Source organism: Cervus canadensis, chromosome 5 (genome assembly GCF_019320065.1).
Source record: "Cervus canadensis isolate Bull #8, Minnesota chromosome 5, ASM1932006v1, whole genome shotgun sequence".
NCBI lineage: Eukaryota > Metazoa > Chordata > Mammalia > Artiodactyla > Cervidae > Cervus > Cervus canadensis.
Window position 1 is genome coordinate 6168159 of NC_057390.1, and position 24885 is coordinate 6193043.

Sequence of the window (24885 nt, forward strand, 5' to 3'; positions counted from 1 at the left end):
ACATTCTCCATGGAAACCCACCTTTGAATTTGGAGATCTGTAAGAGGGCTGGAAAGCCCTCCAGAGCAGAGAGGAGCCACAGCTTGAATTTCTTACTAAACAACCGGACAGATTTCAAATACTGAATAGAAACATCTTCCAAAAAGTCATGGAGGAGAATGTCCTCAATTCCCTACAACAGAAGTGACAAGACATGTGGACGCCAGCCCGCGCTGGCAGCCTCTGGTCACAAGAGGCCAAGGGTCATGCGAGCCACAGGCCAAGAGAGGGGCCCCCACCCAGCTAAGGACGCAGCCACCATGGAGCCTTGGCTGCTGCCCACTGGGTAAGGACATCAGGCTGGAGAGGCTTGAATCAGAACTCTTTCAAAGATTTCAAAATATTGAGGACCGATTCACAAACGTACACAACATGAATGTTGGCTAAGACTGGTTTTGGTTTTGAGGTCAAACCAAAATCTTTAAGGGCTGAACCCAGCCTCAAGTTTTCAACCTTTGGGTTAAAAATTTAGAAGCCCTGGATTTTTTCCCCCCTAAAAACAAATATAAAATAAAAGGTAAAAGTTCATGACAAGCTTAAGGAAAGCACATTTTCACTCCAGAAATTATATATAATTGATGCCCAAACCACAGTTCATCATTCTAGACACAGAGTTGAAAAAACAAACCTACAAACCCCAGGAGTTGTGTACAATCGAAAGCAACGACTCCAATTGCCTATTTTAAAAAGTCCTCTTTTGTTAAAATATCACAGTAAGGACTCTGACTCAATTCGGGGTTCACTGAAATGAATGATTCACTGGACCCACCAGTCACCCTGTGTCCTTCCCTCTTTCTCTCTGATGTCATCGGATCCCTCAGTCTAACCTTCTTCCCGTGTCACCTTGACTGTGGCAAAGCCTCCCCCCAACCCTCTGCTCCAATAATACGGCATCCAATGCCGCTGCCAACCCACTGTCTCCTCGGTAACTCCAAGTCTCCCACAGGGCAAGTGAGGTAAGTCCGGTCACAGCGCCCTTCCTGTCCTGTGATGCCTATGACCACCCTCTGCCTCTGCCGGCACCACGTGCTCCTCCCAGAATCCACGTGCTCCACCAGGCATTTTCTCTTCCATTTTGAGTCTGCAGAATTTCTCCTTTCCTACGAGACTTGCCAGCAACACGGGCTCCTCTGGGAAGCCCTCTGAGGCGTCTCTGCTCTTCCTTTGGGTGTCCAGAACAGCCCAATCACACTGTGTTGTAGAACCTCCCATACTGTAGCACACTCACTGGCTTTTTCTCTACACGAGGTCACTCGGACTCTCAGTGAATTCAGAAAGGAAAACTGAGTCTTAGGGAAAGATCTAAGGCACGTGGTCCATTGGCCCCACCACTGATTCCTCAGAGGATCTGAGATCCATGGACACCCCAGAGCGTGAGGGCTGTGGCTCTAACCCCAGTGTGTGAATGCCAAGTCGCTTCAGTCGTGTCTGACTTTCCTGCAACCCCATGGACTGTAGCCCACCAGGCTTCCCTGTCCACGGAATTTTTCAGGCAAGAGTATTGGAGTGGGTTGCTATTTTCTTCTCTAGGAGATCTTCCTGAACCCAGGGATCAACCCCACCTCTCCTGTGTCTCCCACACTGGCAGGCGGGTTTGTTACCACCAGCGCCACCTGGGAAGCCCCCAGCACTGGGTACCAGTTTCTGGACAGGACAGAAGCCGGCACCTGGAAGGAACCGCCTACCTTGTACAGCTGCGCATCGTAGCACTTAAGGAGCTGGCACACGTCAGGGAGCGACAGGAGCATCACTGCGTCTTGCTGCAGAGACTTCCAGAAGGACATCAGCAAGTCCTCCACCTGACGCAAGGGACAGAACATAGCTTTGAACCCTGCTTTTGTGCCTGGCGAGACCAGTCCTCCACAGGCAGCTCATCAAACCTGAATGGTAACTGGATTAATTTCATTCCAACTGATGTTAAGCTTTGCCTGTCGGCTTTTCCAAGCTGTATTTAATGTATCATATTTTATTTTAAAAAATGTTTATCTAAGTAAATAAATCTCATTAATAAATAAATACTTTATAAATAATATTTATTTATTAATAAATATTAAATTTATTTGTAATATAATTAAGACCCGTTCCAGGTCTCAATTGTGGCACACAGGATCTTTTAGCAGCAACAATCGAACTCTTAGGGCTTCCTGGTGGCTCAGATGTTAGAGAATCTGCCTGCAATGCCGGAGACCTAAGTTTGATCCCTGGGTGGGGAAGATCCCCTGGAGAAGGGAATGACAACCCACTCCAGTATTCTTGCTTGGAGAATCCCACAGACAGAGGAGCCTGGTGGGCCACAGTCCACAGGGTCGCAAAGAGTCAGACACAACTGAGAGACTAACACTTCCAGTTTCATGAGAACTCTTAGTTGTGCCTTGTGGGATCTAGTTCCCTGACCAGGGATGGAACCCAGGCCCCTGGCCTTGGGAGCACACAGTCTTAGCCACTGGAGCACTAAGGAAGTCTCCCAAGCTGCATTTTAGAAGGGATTTTACATCCATCAGAGAGCACCTGCTGGGTGGGTGGAAGACTGGTCCTGAGGCAGTTTTCTAGAAGGAAGGCTGATTATGATAACAAGGGGGCTCTCCTGATTACAGTAGGACAAAGATCGGACCCTGAGGGTACAAACCAGAGTTCAGAATGCATTTTCAGTGACTGACTGACCCCATCAATTATTTTCAGCTCAGAAAGATGTGTAACCATATATAACCAAAGATATACTGCCTCCTCCTTGACATGTTGGAATTCACCTACAACAGTTCAGTTCAGTTCAGTCACTCAGTCATGTCCAACTCTTTGCGGACTGCAGCACACCAGGCCTCCCTGTCCATCACCAACTCCTGGAGCTTACTCAAACTCATGTCCATTGAGTCGGTGATGCCATCCAACCATCTCATCCTCTGTTGTCCCCTTCTCCTCCCGCCTTCAATCTTTCCCAGCATCAGGGTCTTTTCAAATGAGTCAGTTCTTCGCATCAGGTGGCCAAAGTATTGAGTTTCAGCTTCAGTATCAGTCCTTCCAATGAATACGCAGGACTGATTTCCTTCAGGATGGACTGGTTGGATCTTCTTGCAGTCCAAAAGACTCTCAAGAGTCTTCTCCAACACCACAGTTCAAAAGCATCAATTCTTCAGTGCTCAGCTTTCTTTATAGTCCAGCTCTCACATCCATACACGACCACTGGAAAAACCATAGCTTTGACTAAAGACGCTGCCGGCTAAAGGGAGCCAGTGTGATGCTACAAAAGGCATTTCTTTTTTTTTAGTATTATTAGCAAAATATTTATTCATTTGAAAGTGAAACAGCATTTTATCACGATCTGAGTTAATGCTATAAACCTTGGTAAAAGAGCCTATAATTCCATAAGTAGTGTATTTGCCACTTTATTCTGAGTGTACCTCCTAAAAGCCAGCTACACCTTTTTAACTTTTTATTCTGTATTGGCGTCTAGTCAATTAACAATGCTGTGATAGTTTCAGGTGGGCAGCAAAGGGACTCAGCCACGTACACATGTGTCCATTCTTCCCCGAGCCTAAGGAGCCTTCTTTAAAGACTTCTGTTGAGGAGCAAAATGGCAGGGTCCTTTCTTTATTTCCTCCCATGTGGACCTGGTGGCCCATCCGAGCTGTCAGCTCAGGAAGACTCCAGCCTTCTGAGATTTCTGCAGCTCAGATATCCTGAGCCAACACAGTCCCACCCCAGGTCCTCCAAGCACCCCAGACTTGTAAGCTGTTTCTTCTGTGTAGGTTGTGAGCGCTGACCCGGAGTACCTGATTTGAAAATCTCTTCTAGAGAAGACATCTCCAAAGAGACTCAGGTATTTAATGAGACAGCCAAGAACGCTGAGCAGGGTGGAGTAATCCTTGGACCCCCAGGCTGGAGGCTTCTGGGGCTCATGGGTCTGGATGAGACAGCACTGTCTCAGCCCACCCCTCGCCCCACCTCCCACGTTCCGAGTCATCCGTCCCGATTCGCCTGCTACAGAAATATTTCTCTGATTTGTCCCTCTTTCTCTCTGGTGTCATTGTCACTGTTCCCGACCCAGCCCTCCTTCCTTGTCACCTGGACTGTGGCAGAGCCTCCTCCCCACCCTCGGCTCCCATAATATGGCATCTGATGTCACTGCCAACCCACCATCTTCTCAATAAGTCAGAGTTTCCCAAGGGGCCGTGAGATAATAAATCCGGTCCCAGCAACCTTCCTGTGCTGTGATGCCTGTGACCACCCTCTGCCTCTGCCTACACCATGCGGTCCTCAGGGAATCCTTCTTCTCCCCCATTTAGCATCTGCTGGACTTCTGCTTTTCTATGAGACTCACCAACAACATGGCCTCTTCCGGGGAAACTTCTCCAGGCGTCTCTGTTTTTCTTCCCTTGGAAGTCCAGAACAGTCCAATCACACTGTGTTCTAGAACGTTCCATACTGTATCACACTCATTGGCTTACACTGTTCCTTTCAGTACCAGACTATCAGCTTCTCAAGCCTCCAGGGGAATACCCTCTTTGTTCTGGAAACGGTGCTGGTCACAGGGTAAGAATTCAGTTAGTACTTGATGAAGCATTGTAGACAAGGAGTGGATTGGATATTCAACTTGGGGAGTGTTTATAACATGGTGTTAATAGGCCAGGGGTCACTCTGAAGACAGTCTGGTCCCTCCCTCAGGCCAGTGCTTTCTACAAAGCAAGAAATGACTTCAAGCTGAGTAAACATTATCTCGCAAAGCGGAAGTGCTTAGAACACTGAATCTTCAGAAGACTTTTCATTTAAATGTGTACTTGCTTCTCTGGATTTTCATTTTATATGGTAAAAGACAGGATTCAGAATGGTTAAAGGATTTCTTCATGCCTTTCACGGCCAATTCTAGAATACAATCCACTCTTGATGATTCCCATGTGTCAGAGCACCCTGCTTCGAACTGCTTCTAGTGCATTAGCATGTATCAATAACAGCTCTGAAAACCATCACTGAGAATCCCAGGGTAAATAAATTTGTTGTTGTTCAGTCGCTAAATTGTGCCCAACTCTTTGGGAACCCATGGGCTGTAGCCCACCAGGCTCCTCTGTCCATGGGATTTCCCAGGCAAAAATACTGGAGTGGGTTGCCATTTCCTCTTCCAGGGGATCTTCCCGACCCAGGAATAGAACCCATGTTTCCTGCACCTCCTGCATTGGCAGGCAGATTCTTTACCACTGAGCCATCAGTACTTTATTTCAGATCAGCTGGAATTAGGATCTAAAAATAGCTGAGTTTATATTTAAAGTGTAAAATTATCCATATGGGCACCTTGGAAAATTTCCAGATGATTAAACTGAATAAAAATATCACCTTCAAGAGCTTACTGACTATAAAACAGCTGCATTCTAAGCACTTTAGTGCGATGAATTCCTAGTCCACATCCCTTGAGGGGTCTTTTCAAGCCGAAAGGTTAAGAACAAGTCATAAATGCTTGCGTTTTGTAGATAAAACCCTACCCTCTCGAGTTCTTGGTTTCTCACATGTTGCAAAATGTCTTGACAGCAGTTGCAGTATTCATCAGCAAGAAAGGCCACCTAGGAGAATAAAGAGAGTCATTTCAGCTTGCAGCCCACTTCTAGAATTACCTGCTTCTCACAGACCTTGCCGAAGCCCTAGGGTGTGTCAGTCGCTCAGCTGTCTCCGACTCTTTGCAACCCCATGGACTGTAGGCCACCAGGCTCCTCTGTCCATGGAATTCTCCAGGCAAGAATACTGGAGTGGGTTGCCATGTTCTTCTCCAGAGGATCTTCCTGACCCCAGGATTGAACCCAGGTCTCCTGCATTGCCGGCCCTACAATAATACTATCTGGCTGTGACATCAGCCAAACTCTTTCCTGGGGCTGTGTGTTTTTACTGAGAGTTACGTGAAGTGGTACCCCACTCCAGTATTCTTGCCTGGAGAGTCCCATGGACAGAGGAGCCTGGTGGGGTACAGTCCATGAGGTCACAAGAGTCGGACACGACTGAGTGACATTTTCATTTCATGTGGAGTAATGAATAACTTCAACTAAAATTGAAGTCACTTCATTTTTGATGCCATAACTCATTTATTTCCGGGTCTGTACTACCCACTCTGAAGACTACCGATCTTTGCCACCTTTCCCTCTAAAGCCCAATTTCCCCTTCCACATGCCCCCAGACCCAGTTGCTAAAAAATGCACAGACCTGTTTCTTGCTCTGTGATGGGGACCCTCATTCTAGAATGTGACATGATCCCAGGGGGAGTCTTTCTATAGCGCGTGAGGAAAAGCCCTGAATTTCCTGACCATCACCCAGCCCGAGAGGGAATGACAGTCCTCACGGGCCTGGCAGAAGGCAAATCTTACTCCATCTTGTACAACTGTGACCACTGGCAGACTAAGAAGCCATTTACTGCTCTAGGCAGCCAAGGCACGGAGCATTAGTCTTCCTGATGTGTGCAAACTTACCATTAAAAAACAATTTTTCCCCCACACTGCAGTATGTGCAACTTCCCAACCAGGCATCAAATTCATGTCCCCTGCAGTGGAAGCACAGAATCTCAACCACTAGACCACCAGGGAAGTCCCAAGCCTACCATTTGATAGGAGTATTTCTTTGCCAGTTCCTGCTCCCAGAATGGACATCTCCTGAATTCAGACAAAGGGGATCCAATGGGTTCTGTCTTGATCGGTGAATGATTGTCACCCTAAAACCATTTTCACACGGATTATTTCTTTAAGTCAGATAATAATTATTCATTGCTACTATAGGTTAATATTTTATCCACACACCTGGGCAGTTTTCTTGATTCCAGCAACTATTTCCTCTTATTTCATTGCAAATGATACTAACCTTCCTCTATAAGGCTATACTCTCTAGTCATCAGGGAGTAATTAGGATTTAATATTTCACATATTTAATATTTCAAGGTGGCTATGCATCACAAATGCTGTATGCGTGTGTGCATGCTAAGTAGCTTAAGTAGTGTCCAACTGCCTGGGACCCTATGGACTGTAGTCCACCAGGCTCTTCTGTCCATGGGGTTCTCCAGGCAAGAACACTGGAGCGGGTTGCCGTGCCCTCCTGCAGGGGACCTTCCTGACCCAGGGATCAAACCCACGCCTGTCTCTTGCACGGACAGGTGGGTTCTTCACTAGTGCCACCTGGGAAGCCCACAAATGCTGTGTAGTAACAAACGATAAAAAGACGACCTATGAAAAATCCGGTGCCATAAACACATTCTGCAATGCTTGTCTACGTGGTTGTCCACCCTTGAACTAAAACCATCTCCTGTCTGGGTCACCGTCCCTGGACTACAGAAATGGTCAGCCATATATAAAAATCTCAGGGCCGAACGAACCAGGGAAGTAAGGGGCACTGACTTTCCTTTAGAAGAATAGATTACAGAATGTAAAACATTTTCATTAAGGATGGAAAAAGGCAACATGGCAAAAAGTGAATTCAATATTCCTGCCTTGTGTCAGCCACACTGCTGTTTTTACCTCCCCACCCTACTCCTACCCCCGGAACAAGGGGAGGCATTTTTGCTCCTGATTTGCATGAAGGACTGTATTGAAATGATTTCTTCAGGATTTCCCTGACGTCTTTTGAATAATTTCCATTTTAATAGAGTAGGTGAGAGCATTCCTGGGAAGTTGGAAGTTGAGCCCCACAGCCTGCCCTGTTGGACTGCACCTGGGTCAGGGGAGTCCCCTTCATCCTCTCCAACCTAATGGCCTGCTCTGGGTCAGCTTCAGGGTCAGGATATCCTCCTTGGCTTTCTCAGTTCTGCACTCTGCCGCGCCCATTGAGAACAGCCACGGGCTTCCTCCTCACCAGATGCTCCCTCATTATCAGCCAGCATCATTTTGAGGATCAGGGGGTGAGTGGCTAAGGGCTGCCCATAATAACGTTATACACAGGAAAACAATTGCATCTAATTCAACAATTACTGAATATTTCAGGGTCTATCATAGCAAATCTATTTTATTCAACACTCACTGCTCCTTCTTCTTGGAGAATGCGGTTATAATTAGTAGACTTTTCAAAGGCAACAATGTCTCCACTGTGACATAACAGATAAGAGAGAAATAATTTTAGTTAGACCCTTATTTCTGAGCTCAGGCATAAAGGTTCTTTTGCAGTGAGGTTATTTGTATGGGGGGAATACCGTCCATAGGGTTGCAAAGAATCGACTGAGCACACAGCACACACACACACCTTTGATTTCTAAACCCTCCTCCAAGTTTCTCTCCACAACTGCTGATTATCACCTGCTTAAAGTTTTTGTTTTTAAATTCATTTGTATAACTATGACAACCACGTATTTATTTTTTTAAAGTTTATTCCCTTCATAAAAATAAATGAAAAAAAAAAGTTTATTCCCTTCAGAAGCAAGAATATGATGTCCTCATGGGTAGAACTTGCTCTGGTGAGAAAAGAAAAATCATCATGCCAATGAAGTCTTCTATTTCCTGATTTGGGGCTTTGAAATGATCAGCTCAGAAATGATAACATTCTCTGAGTCAATGGATAGGGCAGGGCACTTTCACAGAACAAGGAAACTGAGAAGGAATAATATGTAAGGTCCATGTCCCCGCACTGCGTGGGTTCACATGTCATATTGGAGAAAAGATTCTCTACGTCATGGAGAACAGATTCAGTTCTGTGTATGTGGTATGAGGTAGCAGGCCAACACTCTGCTTCTGCTTCTGGACTCAAGTGCACGGTCTTCAAGGCAGGGATGGCCTGGGATGGGTGGTAGTTAGAAGGAAGTGGAGGAAAACGGCTTTCATCCTTCATCCCCTCCAAGCCTCTCTAAAGTCCCAGGAGCTCTCCCTTGACCTTAGGTTTGGGTCAGTCCATTCTCCAGCAGTCATGTATGGCTGTGAGAATTGGATCATAAAGAAGGCTGAGCACTGGAGAACTGATGCTTTCGAACTGTGGTGCTGGAGAAGACTCTTGAGAGTCCCTTGGACAGCAAAGAGATCAAGCCAGTCCATCCTAAAGGAAATCAACCCTGAATATTCATTGGAAGGACTGATACTGAAGCCGAAGCTTCAATACTTTGGCCACCTGCGGCAAAGAGCTAACTCACCGGCAGGAGGAGGGGGGCCACAGAGGATGAGATGGTTGGATGGCATCACCGACTCAATGGACATGAATTTGAGCAAACTCCAGGAGATACTGAAGGACAGGGAAGCCTGGTGAGCTACAGTCTATGGGGTTGCAAGGAGTCAGATACGACTTAGTGACTGAACAACAACAAAAAAGATGCCAAATCACCACAGCAGAAAGCCAGGGCGCAGGAGTTACCTGGAGGTGAGTCGGCTGGGAGAGGTCACTTGGCTTCCTTGCGGGCTGTCCCCTTGGCCCCTGCCACACAGGCAGGGCCCAGGCGGTTAAGATTTAACTGCTGGGGGACAGGCAAGGGCCAGCTGGGGAAGGAGGTGGCAGCTAACTCCACAACAGAACGGGCATCCTTGGCTGCTCTTCCTTCTGTCACTTGAGCTCTGAGAGCCTCAATTTTACACCAGATGAAGGAGAAGGATGGGGTAGGTTCCATCCTTTAGTTGGGAAGATCCCCTGGAGAAGGGAATGGCAACCCACTCCAGCATTCTTGCCTGGAGAATTCCATGGATAGAGCAGCATGGCAGGCTATGGTCCATGGGGTTGTAAAGAGCTGGATACCAACCAGCGTGTAAACAATAACAATCTCCCACCACTAAAAGAAATTTTCCAACCCCCAGAGCCTGTAACCTTCGCTCAGAGTCTCCAGGGCATGCATGAAGGTTAGCGGATTCTCCCAGCCTCACAAAGGGGGTCAGAGGAAGGTCAGGGTCCGTTCTGGGTCCTGCAGACTGTCTGCTTCACTTAGCACAGTGTAGACGCATGAAAAACACATTTCACTTTAATTAGCTTTTACAATCAATTTGGCTAAAAAGGGTCCAGTGTAAAGAGGGCTGGGACATGATTATATGCCACACGACTCAGCCTTTTTATTTTTCCTTTTCCCGTAAAATCTCAAGTGTTGTGTTAGCTTAATACACTTTCTGGCATGTAGCTTTCTTCTAGCCTAACTACAATTTGCATCCACATTCTCAGGTTCTGACATCATTTGTCATTAATCTAGACTTTCATTTGAATCATTTTGGCATCATCATTTGCCCCTGCAAATCATCCTAACAGCAGTGAAACAACAATGTGAAGCAATTGCACAGGTAAGAAGATAAAAATGTAATAAAACCGAATTCACGTCCCAGACTTGTTCAGCCTCAGACAGCGGAGGGAAGGTGTTTTCATCTTCTCATCGTTGAAGGACTTCATTTCCATTTTTACTCAAAGAACATGAATCAACGACTCTGTTTTTGGTTAGGAGTGTGTGTTAGTTACTCATTCGGGTCTGACTGAGGACCAGGCTCCTCAGTCCATGGGATTTTCCAGGCAAGAATCCTGGACTGGGTTGCCATTTCCTCCTCCAGGGGATCTTCCTGACCCAGGGAATGAACCTGGGTAAGACACCCTTAACTTGGTTTTTAAATTTTAGGCCATGCCGTGCGGCATGTGGGGTCTCAGTTCCCCAACCAGGAACTGAACTTGTGCCCCCTGCATTGGGAGCTCAGAGTCTTAACCACTGGACTACCAGGGAAGTCTCTCAACTTGATATATTTTTTTCCCCACTTTATTTTTTTTTATCAACTTGATACTTTTATATCTCAAGTTAAATAGTCAATGTATGTATTCATATCACAGTAGGTCTTATGATTGCAAAAAGCTCTATTTAATATAATTTTGATTACACATACAATGACACTAATGACTAAAATATACTGAGCATTTACCCATTGCTAAGGGCCTTATTAACTCCCCCTTACTCCTCACAACAATCCATTAGGTAGTGGATAATAATTCATTATTTTCCCCAGTTATGTACAGGAAACAAGAAGCAACTCACAGAGCCAGAAATCCAGCTCTGACTTCACATCTTCATCACTATTACCTCTTCCACTCTTCCCGTCTTTTAAGACAGGGGTCCCCCAACTTCCAGGAGCTAATGCTGAATGACCTGAGGTGGAACTGATGCAGTAATAATAGAAATAAAGTGCACGGGAAATGTAGTGCACTTGAACCATCTCGGAACCATCCCCCACCCGTGGTCCGTGGAAAAACTGTCTTCCATGAAACTGGTCCCTGGTACCAAAAAGGTTGGGGACCACTGCTGTAAGACACACGTGTGTGTGATATAAGTGATGTACACAAGGAGGGCAAAGGAAGATGCGAGGGTTTTGAAACAAAGTGGAAAAGAAGAACTGTCTTTTTAAAAATTCTACTTTATGTTGGAGTATAGCTGATTAACAATGTTGTGTTAGTTTCAAGTATACAGCAAAGTGATTCAGATATATATATACATATATATATACATATACATGTGTCTGCTGTTTTTCAAATTCTTTTCCCATTTAGCTTATTACAGAATGTTGGGCAGAGTTCCCTGTGCTATACAGTGGTCCTTGCTGGTTATGTGTTTTATTTTATATTGGCGCAGAGTTGATTAACAATGCTGTGTTAGTTTTGGGTGTGTAGCCAAGTGATTCAGTTACACACATACACGTATCTATTCTTTTCCATTCTTTTCCCATTTAGGAAGAACAGCCTTCTTTTTTAAACTGGATTGGCTGAGTGTGGCTAAGTGGTGTGGATTCCTCATTTTCTGTGCTGGGGGCTGTTGCTTTTACATTGCTTAAGTCTATTCCCATTAGATTTTTATGAGCAACTTAACTGCAAAATGATGATCTAACGGGACACCTTTGAAACTGCTGAAAGTCTAAGTCGTTCACAAGGGAAAACAGCAACCGGAAGCCAGGCCTCCTCAGCAGACGGCACGCTGCCTTGTCTGGGCGTCTGGGCTGGAGAGGAGGATGTGAGGGGTGCTTTGAACAGGTGAGATGTTTTGGGAGCTTCACCTGCTTTCAAACCTCCCCCCAGCAAGGGTGCAGTCCAGGGCGGGATCTTCCACACCTATGTTTTGAGAGCTGCTAGACAACAGCCAGGTAATGCCTATGTTTTTAAAAAAAAAAAACCTTAACAAGTTCTAACCAGCCTTGCAAAGCACGGGGTGGACATGGCCCAAGTGCGGGTTGCAACTTGGACCCCTGATTATACCTGAGAAGGAGGCCGCCCGGGACTCGGCAGAGCTCTGCTGTGTGGGGAGGGCTGGCCCCAGGAGGGTTCACCTCCTGCAGGTGCTGGGGCACGTGGGCTCCACGGGAAAGGCTCCATGGGAGTCACCGTGATGTTCTGGGTCTGCGGTGCCCACAATCGCTTGGCTGACGGCTCCCTTGAACGCACCCTCCCAGGGTGATGAATGTGAGAGATAAACCCAAGCCCTCTGCTCCCTTGGGCACCACCAGCCAGCCATGGACCCAAGGACCTGGGTTCTGCAGGCTGCCGGGCAGCCCCCTGAGCGCATGAACTGGCAGAGGAACAAAGGCTCAGAGAACAAAGGCAGGCGCAACTCAGGAAGGCCCAGTGTTAGAAGCTTCTTACAGGCTTTTAATATGCTAAGTTGGAAAAGCTGAGTGAGTGAGTGAGTGTGTGTGTGTGTGTTTGTGGGTGTGCACGCGTGTGGACTGAGGACAGATGAGGGCAAGGGCTAGTTTTCATATGTCCTGAGAGAAACCTGGGCCTCTGTCCCACTAATCTCAGAAGTCACAATAGACAGACCAGGGACTCATCTATTTGGAAAATGACAAAGTTTTCCTTGTGACATGTCAGCCAGGAATGTTGCTTACGAGGTGGAGAATAAACATGTTAAGCAGAGCCGGTCCTCTAGATGTGACAACCACTCACACGCTCTCTCTCCTTTTCCCTCCCCTTCCCCTGACGATAACAGAGCATTTTGTACTTTGGCCTCCATTCTCCAAGAATTTCTAGGTCAGCGCTTAGACCCTGGTCCAGGGCTCAGTCCAGCTGCCAGCTAAACAAGACTGGGATCTGGGGAGGTCTGTTCCCTGTATAGAGATGTTACCCTGGAGAGGGGAGCAGGGCAGGGAGTACCCTGGAGTTGGGAAAGGACTCCTTCGCATCTGGCACACGCTGCATATTTATAGTCATTTTCCTTAAAAAAAAAAAAAAAAAAAAAAGCCTCAAGCTGCTCGTTGGTTTTGCAAATCAAGTCTTGGTCTCTTCTTGGAAACGCTGCCTCAGCAGTTTTCAGTGGGATCCACCACAACACGGTCGTCCACCCCCTGCCCGCCCCTCCCTCACCTCCGGGGAAAACAAACGCTGTTTTGACACCGGGACTCCCGGTCTGCTTGCTCCTGGACCCCCTGTGAAGAGTCCGGTGAAAGAGGTCCCTGGCTAGGGATCCTGTCCTCCTGCTAAGCCGCTGGCATGGGGGAGAGGGCGGGGTGGATGGTGGCAGAGAGCTGACGGTAGAATTTCTCCTCTGAAGGGGCTCGGAGGGACAATATGGGGAGACAGGGAGGAGACAGGGGCTTATCTCAAGACTAAACTGATTTTAATTAGATCACCTGCTTTTTCTGCAGTGCCTGGTGGTGGCAGTGATGAGAAAGCAAAAAACCCCCAGAGTCCCTTAAGGGACTCCGGCCAGCCACCAGCCTGGCTCCCAGCCAAATCTCTATGCTGATGCTCTCATCCGTGGTTTCCATTTCTTTCCTTAACACGAGGTCCAGAAAAAAAAAAAAAAAAAAGATGCCCCTGAAAAATCCAGATGCCTCTTCCTTCCTGAGGCAAATATTAGCAGGAAAGTGTAAATCAGACCTCAGTTGGCTGCACCCTCAGAGAAGCGCCTGGCTCACTGGAGCTGTCACTCTGGGGTACAAGGAAGATGCTGGTCTGTGGTTGGCTGGGGGATCCCCTCCGGGTTCTGAATGCTAGCGAGCTCTTAACAGCGGGACCTGAGGGTGTGCCCTGGGCGGACATAGCAACCTGCCCGAGGGGCAGCCTACTTCCAGTTGTGCAAGGATAGAGGGGTAGGTGCTTGGTTAGGGCACCGTGCGAACACCTGTGCTACCTGTCCAACCCCCCCGCCCCCCACACCGGCCCCTCAACATACACACACACACACAGCGCGCGTGCGTGCACACACACACACACAGGCCAGAGTGAGGAGGGCTCTGAGACTCAGGGACATTCTAGACCCTAACTGCCGACAGGGGAATGGATGTCAGCAGAAGACTCAGGGTAAGACTCGCCACTCCCTAGGACCTGTCATCACATGTTTTCCTGGACTGAAGGGTCAGGCCTGATGCATGATTTGTAATGTAGGTAGCAGTAGTTAAGAAATCATTCAGGGTACCGTGCGGAGCTCCCTGCTGACAGCAGGCCCCAGCTATCTATTTCACACACGGTAGTATATACATGTCAATTCTACTCTCTCAATTCACCCCACCCTCCCCTCCCCTGCTGTGTCCACATGTCTGTTCTGTATGTCTGTGTCTCTACTCCTGCCCTGCAAACAGGTTCATCACCACCATTTTTCTAGATTCCACATATATGCATTAATATACGATGTTTTTCTTTTTCTGACTTACTCCACTCTGTGATGACCTAGAGGGGTGCAGATGGGGCGAGGGGAAAGGAGGGAGGTCCAAGAGGGAGGGGATGTATGAATACTTATGGCTGACATGATCATTTCACTGTATAGCAGAACCTAACACAACATTATAAAGCAATTATGCTCCAATAAAAAATAAAACAATCATTCAGAGAGCTCCATTTTACCCCTGGCCTGATTGCCCCCAGTGGTGACATCCTGCCAAACTGTAGTACAATGTCACAACCTGGGTTTTGACACTGATACAAACTCACTGATCTTACTCGGATTTCCCAAGTTTTACTTAAACTCATTTCTGCATGTGAGCATGTAGCTCGCCTATGGAAATGCTTGCACCCAACACCACGGATGAGACGCAGTGCGTGTGCTCCATCACAAGGTGACCAGGGCTCTGCCCTGAAACCCCACCCCGCTCCCTCAGCCCGATGTCCCTGACTCCCGGCAAGGAGGAAGCTGTCGTCCAATCAGGAAATTTTGTCTTTTCACAAATACCACATGAGATCACTTATTTGTGGAACCTGAAATATGACACAAAGAAACTACTCTACAAGACACGAACAGGGACACAGACATAGAGAACAGATGAGGTAGTCAAAGGCAAGTGGGGTCGGGGAAGCATGGATTTGGGAGTGTGGGATTAGCAGATGCAAACTATTATATAGGATGGATAAAGAAGGTCCTACTGTAGAACACAGGGAGCTGTATTCAATATTCTGTGATAAACCACAGTGGAAAAGAATATGAAAGAGAATAATACATGTGTGTGTATAACTGAATCATTGCTCTACACTTGAAAACTAACACAACATTGTAAATCAACTACCCTTCAAATAGAAAAGAAAAAAAAACTTTGTCATTTCAATATGTTTTATAAATGAAATCACACAACATGGAACCCTTTGAGATGGTTTTCTCCACTCTGTAATTCCCTGGGGATTCATCCAAGCGGTTGGATTGATAGTTGGATTGAGAGAGACGGTATGACGTCTTGCAAGGACGGGATGATGGGAGCCAAGACAGACACGCATTTGATGTCCCCAGAGCAAAGCCAGCATGGCTGAAACCAAGGCTGTGCATTAGGGAGAAACTGGCAACATGCATGAGAAGTGCCTACAGAAGGAGCTGGGGACGGACACCAGTCTGGGAAGAGCGGGCTGTAGGCTCTACGCAGGAGGTAAGAGCAAGCTCCTGAGATTTCTGAGCAAGAAAGAGAAAAACTGAAGAACGGGGGGCAGGTTAGTCTCATGGCTGTGTTCAGATAGTGGTGAGGTGAAGAGAGGGAGTTTATACAGGACCCATGCAAATAATCTTGATGTAAGATGATGAGGACATACAGGAAATAACTAACCAGAAATAGCCATCAGGAGACCCAGAAGGGGGGACAATTAACAGGACTTGTGACCCGAGGGAGTCAGGGAGGGCTTTGGGGTGACCCTCTACATAGGTTCCATCTCTTGGGATCATAGATGGAAATGAGGACATCAAGAGGCTGAGGTGACGGGAGGGAGAGAATTAAGTTAAATTTCTCCACCTTCAGTGGGAGGTACCAGTGGGTCCTCTGGATGGAAACATCCAGGAGACGGCCAAACAGAACATCTCCAGGGGTGGGTGAGATGAGGAGCAGGAGAAGTGATTCAGAAGGAGGACTCGTCCATGGAGGGAGCGGTAGGTGAAAGACAGAAAAGAATGCGGTGCCCTGTGGCCAACGTGTACGAAAAACATCATTAATGATGAAGCTTCGGGTCTCTGGGAGATGCCTGCCCTGGTGGGGAGGGGAGAGGTCAGGAGACCAAGAAGGGCTCATTCTAGGGAAGGGACTGGATGACGCAGAGTCCTGAGGGCTAAAGGAAATTTCAAGAAGGACGTGGCCAATTCTGTCAAACGTGACAGAGGAGAAGAACAAAGACAGTGCAAAATGGCCCTGGCTGTTGAGATGATGGTGAAAATGAACTGTAACTGAGGAAGTGAAGGCGGTAGACATTTCTCTGGCAGATGACATTGGCAGAGATTGGCGCTGCCCATGTCAGGGGCATGCTGATGTGATGGGCACATTTCCAGCCTTAAGAAGGATGACTGGCACAACAGCCAAAGAGCCAGTTTGAGTCAACTCAAGTACAAATGGTCCTAATACGAATCAGGCTGTGACCTATGACCGAAATACCTAAGTGACAGTTACTAACCTGGGACACCTTTTTTCACCCAGAAGGTAGCAATACTGGGCATAGAAGAAAGAACTTCTCTTGATACAGATTCCGTCGTAATGATACCTGAAAAATAAACATGGTCTTAAACACCATCTTAATAAAGCATCTTAAAGATGGTGTCCAACCACTAAGTGGGCTTTAGAGAAGAGACAGGACAGACTAGCCAAGGAAGACTTAGAGCTGTCCTCTGGGTTTCATCACTGACCCCATTTATCAAGGAAAAGCTAATCAGCCATTCAGCCTGCCCGGGCTCTGGTAGGTGGACCATTTCATACTATCTCACACGCACCGGATTTGAAACAAGCTCACGTATGTCCTCCTCTGCTTTCCCGACTTATGACACTTGAATCTGAGAGATGCCATAGGGAAATCCTCCTGTTGTCTCTGCCATCGACCTTCTCAAAGAAATGCAGACCAACGCCAGTGTTCCCTCTGCTGAATGGAGTCAGGTTCTCAAACCCCCAGAAGGAAGTTCGGTTCTTCCTCTGCTAAGCCCAGGAAAGGCAGCAGCTTGTATGGGCTCATGGCAGCCCAACAAAACTTTTTTTCAAATTAACTATTGCCCAATGCTTAACTTGGCAAACACTTCCCAAGCCTTCAACTCCTTCATGGGTGGCAAGCCCTTCCCTTAACTTGGCTTCTGTCCCTTCTTAGTGATTTCTTGCTCTCACTGATTTCTCCTGATTTTTCTTGATTTAAAACAAACAACAAGTAACAATGACAACTGAGTGATAATTATAACAGGATGCACCCGATAATGCTGGAATTTCCTTTTGTGTTAAAAATATCACCTGGGTACCTTAGTCTCTTGAATATAATTCAAATATGCGAATTAGATGGAACACTTAGCAATTTTAGTTCAAAGAGTAATTAAAATAGTTTTATTGTTCTAGGGATATCATTACTTAACTATCAGACATTTACATGTCTAAACACTGAGAGTGTTGAAACAGAAAAATACACTGTGACTTTTGTACTTGAACACAATCTCTTGAGATGGTAGAGACTCAAATTCGGTTCTGGCATCACCTGAATTGTATCAGGCACCGGGAATTTAATCTAATTATGGGAATTCTTTGGGAAGAGTTGATATTTATAGTTTGTTTAGTTTTGCACTTTTTGGTCATCCATTTTGTGATTTTTCAGGATGTATGTTTTTAACATTTAGAATAAAACCAAAATGATCAACCTACCTGGCACTGCCTCTCGTTCCCAGCCTCCGGGTGCCAAGATCAGGGAAAACCAAGCGTACGAGCTAAAAAAATAAGTTAGACTTGAAGTTGCAATTTGAAAATTTAGAAATAGAACTTTCAGCTTCATCTCTTGCCATGTTTAAACTGTATTCCCTCTTTTCTAATCATCAAGAAAATATAAATAAATGAAATTTGGAATAACCAGACAAGTATAAAGAAGGAAACACACCACTCCAAGGAAACCACCACGTAAACCCCAATGCAGCTCACGCCTGACTTTTTCCCAAAGCCTCACTGTGCAAGTGGTTTCTGCAAGTCTACACTGGAAACACAGGCATCATCACAATTCCCGTGTTAACAGCCCTGCTTCCCACTTTCTTCCTCTACCTTGTACTGTAAACATTTCCCCTTGTCATTAAAAATCCTCTAAAAACAGGGAATTACGAACACTGCAGAACAGTCCATCATGCTAGTTACCTTTTTCCAATGTGATTGGCATTTTCATTTTAAAGTTTATTCATTTACTTTTCATTTGAAAGATTTTGCTAGCAAATGTTACAAAATATTAAATGAGAGCTATTTCTGACTCAATGTTTCCTTCCCCCATCATTTATTTATTTTTGGCCATGCCAAGTGACTTGTGGAATCTTAGTTTTCTGACCAGGGATCAAACCTGCATTGGGAGGGCAGAGTCCTAACCACTGCACCACCAGGGAAGTCCCCATCCCCACTATCTTTAAAAAAAAAAAATTATTTATTTTTAATTGAAAGATGCTTGCTTTACAGCATTCTGTTGGTTTCTGTGAAACATCAGCATGAATCAGCCCTCAGTATACGTATGTCTCCTTCCTCCTGAGCCTCCCTCCCACCTCCCTCCCTACCCACTATCTTTCTCATGTACATTCTGTTAGCACTGATATGATATCTATGACCAATTACATTTTTTAAAAACCAGAAGTCTGTTCTGTCTAAAGGTCCGTGACAAACATAGTATCCAAGTGCATGACTGTTAAAAAGGGAAATCCCGTATCCTGGTAAAATTACAAAACGACAGAGCAGGAAGGCAGGATGTTCCAGGCGGCCATGTGATGATTTCATCCATATTCTCTATGTCTCTGGGTCTGCCTCCCTCTCTCTTTTATTCTCAGCTTCCAAGTGGGAGGATTGGCGTGTCATGAAACATTTCTCCTGCCTGCCTCAGACCCTACCTCTTCCTACGGGAAGGCTTCCTCACTTTCCCCCGCCCACGCCAGACCAGGTGTGGAGGCTCAGAAAGGGAGGGGAGGGCAGGTCTGGAACATTATTTTTTTCCATAGTTACTTTACATATATTTTAATTGGAGTATAATTGCTTTAGGTCTGGCACAATTAACACCAAAGTCATGAGGCCAAATCAAGGAAGAAGAACCTAAACTGACACGAAACACAAGTGACAGGAGAGAGCTCCTCAGAGCCTCAGGGCTTCCCTCCCTCACAGCTGCCTCAGACCCACCCTCACTCCGAGCTCCCTCAGACCCTCTCTTCCTCAGAGCTAACTCAGAGCAGCAAACCTCCAGAGCTCCCTCACCCTCGCACCCTTTTCCACTCAGAGCTCCCGAGGACCCTTCCTCACTCAGCGCTCCCTCAGACCCACCGTCACTCAGCGCTCCCTCGGAGCCTCTTCATCACAGCTCCCTCAGAGCTTCCCTCACTCAGAGCTGCCTCAAAAACACCCCTCATCAAGAGATCCTATAGAGTCTCTCTCTTTCACAGCTCCCTCAGACCCTCAGACCCGCTGTCCCTCAGCGCTCCCTCAGGGCCTCTCTTCACCACAGCTCCCTTGGACCACCAGACCCTCCCTCACCCCAGCTCCCCCAGAGCCGTGCTCCCCCAGACTCTCCCTCCCCCAGCCCTCCCTCAGAGCCTTGCTCGCTCAGGGCTCCTTCAGGCCTTATCTTGCTCACAGCTCCCTCAGAGCCTCTCTCCCTCGGGGCTCCCTCAGATCACCCCTCGACCTGTGAAGAGTGGGTAGGATGGGGTGGTCCAATCACCTCAGACCCTGGGGAAGAAGACTCAAGAATTAGCGTCAAGGACTGATGTTGAGGCCCCTGCGTTCAATGTCTGGCTTGGGCACAGGACTCCAAGTCAACGAGAGACAGCTGGCCAGTGGCCTTGGGGGCAGGCTGAGGCGTGTGGTCGCTGCCCTGGCTCCAACACACCTGCAGCCTGTTCAAGACAACTATGGCTGAGAAGCTTCCACAGCCAGACGCTGGCCACAAGTGATAAAGAGCTGACAGGTAGGGGACGTCCCGGGCAGTCCTGTGGTTAAGAGTTTGCCTTCCAATGCAGAGGGTGCGGGTTTGATTCCTGGTCAGGAAGCTAAGATCCCACATGCTTCACTGCCAAAAAACCAAAACATGTAACAGAAGCACTAGTGTAACAAGTTCAATATAAACTTAAAAAAAAAAAAAAAAAGGTCCTCATTAAAAAAAAGAGCTGACAGGTGAGAGGCCCCAGATTCTGCCTAGCAAGGACCCAGGATGGGCAGTCAGGCTTTGGAATGAGTCATTCACTAAAGCCAGGGATGCATTCTAGAATATTCTCAAGGGTTGCCCTGCAGAAGCCACCAGGGGAACCAGGAGACAAGGGTCTGCTTAGCCCCCAAATGTGAAGATGTGTGGTAGAAATTTTCCATCCACTTTTACTTCTCCCAAAACCCAGAGAGGTGGCGGGAGAGGGGAGGGAGGAAAAGGAGGTCCCCATTCCTAGTAGTCTGCTCATGAGAAGCCTTGCTGGAGGATTGGGGAAACCATTCCACTTTAACCTCAGCTCAGAGTGTGGATGTCACATGGGGCTGGACCTTGTTAGACAGGTACCCTCTGGCAAACTAGCATGACAACGGGGCTTTGTATTGCCCAAGGATTTCTAGGGAGGTCAGGCTCCATCTCTGGACAATGAGGCCATGGCCAACATTTGCCTTCTTTAGTACACGTTTCTCAAATCTCCACATTTTCTATTAAGGGAATGTATTATTTCATAATCAGAAAAGCATCAGGAAATGTTACTTCAAAAAAAAGGAAGTCAGCGTTTGGGAAGTTTCCTCATCCACGTAAGCCTGTTACTTGCACTGGGAGTGAGATGACCCGTCATGTACCCGGGACTGTGGAGCAGAGCGAGAAACACCCCAACATCTGCACAGGAACTTATGTGGAACCTGGAATCAATTCCATTCCCAGGGGAGGAGGCAGGAAGTGAGAAGTGGGTATTTTGTTGTTTCTCTTGTAAACAAGCTTTGGGATCACATCCTTTTCCCCTTCCTCTCCCTTCTTTGAGTCACATATTCAGCAACTCAGAGTCCCTTTCCAAGACCAGCACCACCGAACTGGCTCATTCTCTGGGCAAATTCCCAACAGGAACTGAAAGCCAGGACCCCAGTGTCTTGGGGGATGGATTTGAAGGGAAGTCGGAAGATCAAAAACGCTGGACAAATGCCCTCCATCACATACCAGAGGCTCTTTTTTACACTTCCTTCAGAACACTGCAGTGGGACCACCCTGGAGGAAAAATGACTGAGAAGAAAATCGAAGACAGGTTTTGAACAGGAGCCTTAGGTTTCTTAAAAAAGGAGGCAGGGATGATCCAGAGCCCAAATGTGTCAAGCTCAAGTCACCCCACTCCCATCTGATAAGGCTGCCAGATAAGCAAAGTGCTGTAGTGCCAGGATGCCCAGACTCAAAAGCCTTAGAGGAAACGTCCCAGTGTGTTGAGTGAGGAAAGGGCAAAATGTGGGCTGAGTGATAAGACAGCTGGGGAGTTCCTGGTGGGTTGGAAAACCTCACCCAGAGACATCCAGGGAGCTCCAGAGCCTAACACCTCGTTCGTGCCCACATCACTTTTGATTTATCGAGGGAGGGATATGTGTGAGCTTCAGCAGCTGACACGGCTGGATGACTCTGAGTCTAGAAGATTCAGCAGGTCAGAACTAAGAAGCTACAGCTTGGAATAAGGAAACAACCACTCTTGGGTTCCAACACCCATCTGTATGGACAACAATCGGATAACAAGGACAAAATATTTATCTGGAGTGTTTTACAGTTTACAAAACAGTTTTGGGAGGCCTGTGCCCAGTCTCTCAGTGTTGTCCGACTCTTTTGTGACCCCCAGGACTGTAGCCCACCAGGCTTCTCTGTCCATGAGATTTCCCAGCAAGAATACTGGAGTGGGTTGCCATTTCCTACTCCAGGGGATCTTCCCAACCCAGGAATTGAACCCGCATCTCCTGTGTCTCCTGCATTGGCAGGTGGATTCTTCATCACTGAGCCACCTTACTTCTAATTCATGTGGAAAAAAAATAGTGAAGGGTTACTTTTGCTGACCACAAGCTTTAAACCAACATAATGGCAGGGAAGGATAAAAAGGTTAGTACCCAAAAAAGTAAAAAAAAACAGCATAAAAATAAAAGCTTCATCCTGAGCCCTCCTGAGACAGAGTTGTACCCTTGGGGAACCTATCTTTGAAGAGAAACACCAATACATTGAAGTCATAATGAAACAAATGGGCAGGGAAGTTAAAAGTTGGGAGCCAGGAATATTCAGTGGAGAAGTGAATATCAGTGCTTTGGAAACATCACTGGAATTCACAGAATTGCCCGTGGGAGCCCAGTGGGAGCCATCATTTCAGAAAATGATGTCAAAGAACCCATCAGCTTGCAAATTCACCCCCAGGCACACACCCAAGAGAACAGCTCCACGTGTAAAGTAGCAGACACATGTGAATGTTCACAACAGCAAAACTGGAACCAACCCAAATGCTCATCAATAGGAGAGCGAACGAGTCAACTGAAATATTACACAGCCATCAAATGAATGCAGAGGAGTCTTGATGTAAGAGTAAGTGGAACAAGTCCCCAAGGATGATACATAACATGATCTTCCTTCTAAAAAAAGTTCAAGCCACAAAAATTAAAACTGGGCTTTTTAAAAGAAATGCAATCTATAAAAAGTCAGATAGAGAACGCCAAAGATTTTATGATCTTGCTTATACGTGGAATCTAAAAAACAGTGACAAAACAAAAGCAAAACTGAAAACAAACAAACAAAAAAACTCACTGATCACAGAGAACAGACTGGTTGTTGCCAGAGGTCACAGGAGGGGTAGGGCATGGGTTAAGGGGATCAAAAGTTTAAAAAAAAAGAAATGATATAAATGTACTAAGCTTCTTTTTTAAAAGGCAAGAAAGGGACTTCTCTGGTGGTCCAGGTTAAGACTCCACGCTGCCCATGCAGGGCCACGGGTTCCATCCCTGGTTGGAAAACTAAGCTCCCACATGTTGCACAATGCAGCCAAAAAAATTAAAAAAAAAAAATTAAGGCAAGATAATGATGAAGGGGTTCCCAGGAGCTGGGGAAGTCAGGGAGAGGGATTTCTGGCCACATGGTTCCTACAGGGTGGTGAATTCACAGATGCTTATCATGTTGTTTAAAAGAACAGAAGAACCACAGAGAATCAGGCCGTGAGTGGATGGAAGGTGAGGGCATGTCAGGAGCCAGTCCACTCTGTCCACTGAGGAACACTGAGAAAGGCGGCAGACAGGAAGGGAAGAAAGACAGGAAACCGGAGGGAAGCTGGACTGACACCTCTGTGGCCCAGGAGCAGGCTCCTCATCCTAAGGTCATTTCAGCACCAGCTAGGGGGCTCCTGTGGGGGTCTGATCCTGCAGGCTGTGAGCTGCCCCAAGGCCTGCAAGGAGCCAGGCAGCCTTCCATCTGCCTGTGCTCTGCTTGCCAAGCACGGATCCTGGGGGAGGACTGTTTGCCCAGGGGAAGAGTCACTTCCTTGTAACGGACACATAGGAACACGCTGCCCCCTCACAGCTCTGAGTCCCAGGCCTGCCTCTGCCCCAAGAGGGCATTCTGTTCTCATATAAAGCTCCCAGCTGGAGGTGACTTTGAAGGGCTTGTCATTGGATATGGAGTTGGACCAGTGACCTCCAAGGTCTTTTGGAAGTACAAGGATAATTTTGAGGGAATAACAGGTGGAAAGAGGTCTGAATGAAGTCAACTGAATGAAGTCCATAATGAAGTCAACTGCCCAAGCGTTGTAGTAGGCTGTGGGAACCTTGCCCTTGGTCATTTGTGGTTTGTTCTTTGACTTCTAATGCTACCTGCCTTGGCTGATGGCTGTCACAAGACCAAGCATTAAAGATGCCGACTGTTTCCTCCCACCCACCCATCCTTCCTGCAGGCCTCTCTTGCCTGCAGATTAAGAGTCAGGCCCTGGGGCAGAAGGTCAAGTAAAGCATCTTGGGAAGCAAGCACCATACAAGCAGCCATCGTGGGAAATCGTGACACCGGGGGAGGAAGCTGACTTCTGGGATGGGGCCTGGAGCAGGTCTGGAAGGAGAAGCGGCATCATTGTGGTTTACAGACACACCAGAGGGAGAGAGGAGATGCCTGGTGACTTAGAACCTAGTCTAGGTTGTCTGAGAGGGGACCCACCAGCCACATGTGGCCACTGAGCACTTGAAATGGGCTGATCTGATTGATGGGCTGTACATGGGAAGGGTCCATAAGGTCAAGGCTATGGTGTTCCCAGTAGTCATGTGCGGTTGTGAGAGCTGGACGGTAAAGAAGGCAGAACACCGAAGAATTAACACCTTTGAACTGTGGTGCTGGAGGAGACTCCTGGAAGTACCCTAGAGAGCAAAGAGATCAAACCAGCCAATCTTCAGGGAGATGGACTCTGAATACTCACTGGAAGGACTGACACTGAAGCTGAAGCTCCAGTATTTTGGTCATCTGATGCGAACAGACGACTCACTGGAAAAGTCCCTGATGCTGGGAGAGATTGAGGGCAGAAGAAGAGGGCGTCAGAGGATGAGATGGCTGGACGGCATACTGATGCAATGAGCATGAACTTGG

The 24885-nt window shown here is 47.1% G+C and overlaps 1 protein-coding gene across 1 annotated transcript in view; it reads right to left on the reverse strand.

Moving 5' to 3' along the window:
• The window catches only part of RFX8 (regulatory factor X8), a 51351-nt gene that overhangs the window by 19168 nt on the left and 7298 nt on the right, over positions 1-24885 (reverse strand). The window contains exons 3-6 of the mRNA XM_043470412.1: positions 6608-6718; positions 5532-5585; positions 1725-1838; positions 22-172 (exon numbers count right to left, since the gene is read on the reverse strand). Coding sequence (XP_043326347.1) covers positions 22-172; positions 1725-1838; positions 5532-5585; positions 6608-6718 — 430 coding nt within the window. The remainder of the gene's footprint in view (positions 1-21; positions 173-1724; positions 1839-5531; positions 5586-6607; positions 6719-24885) is intronic.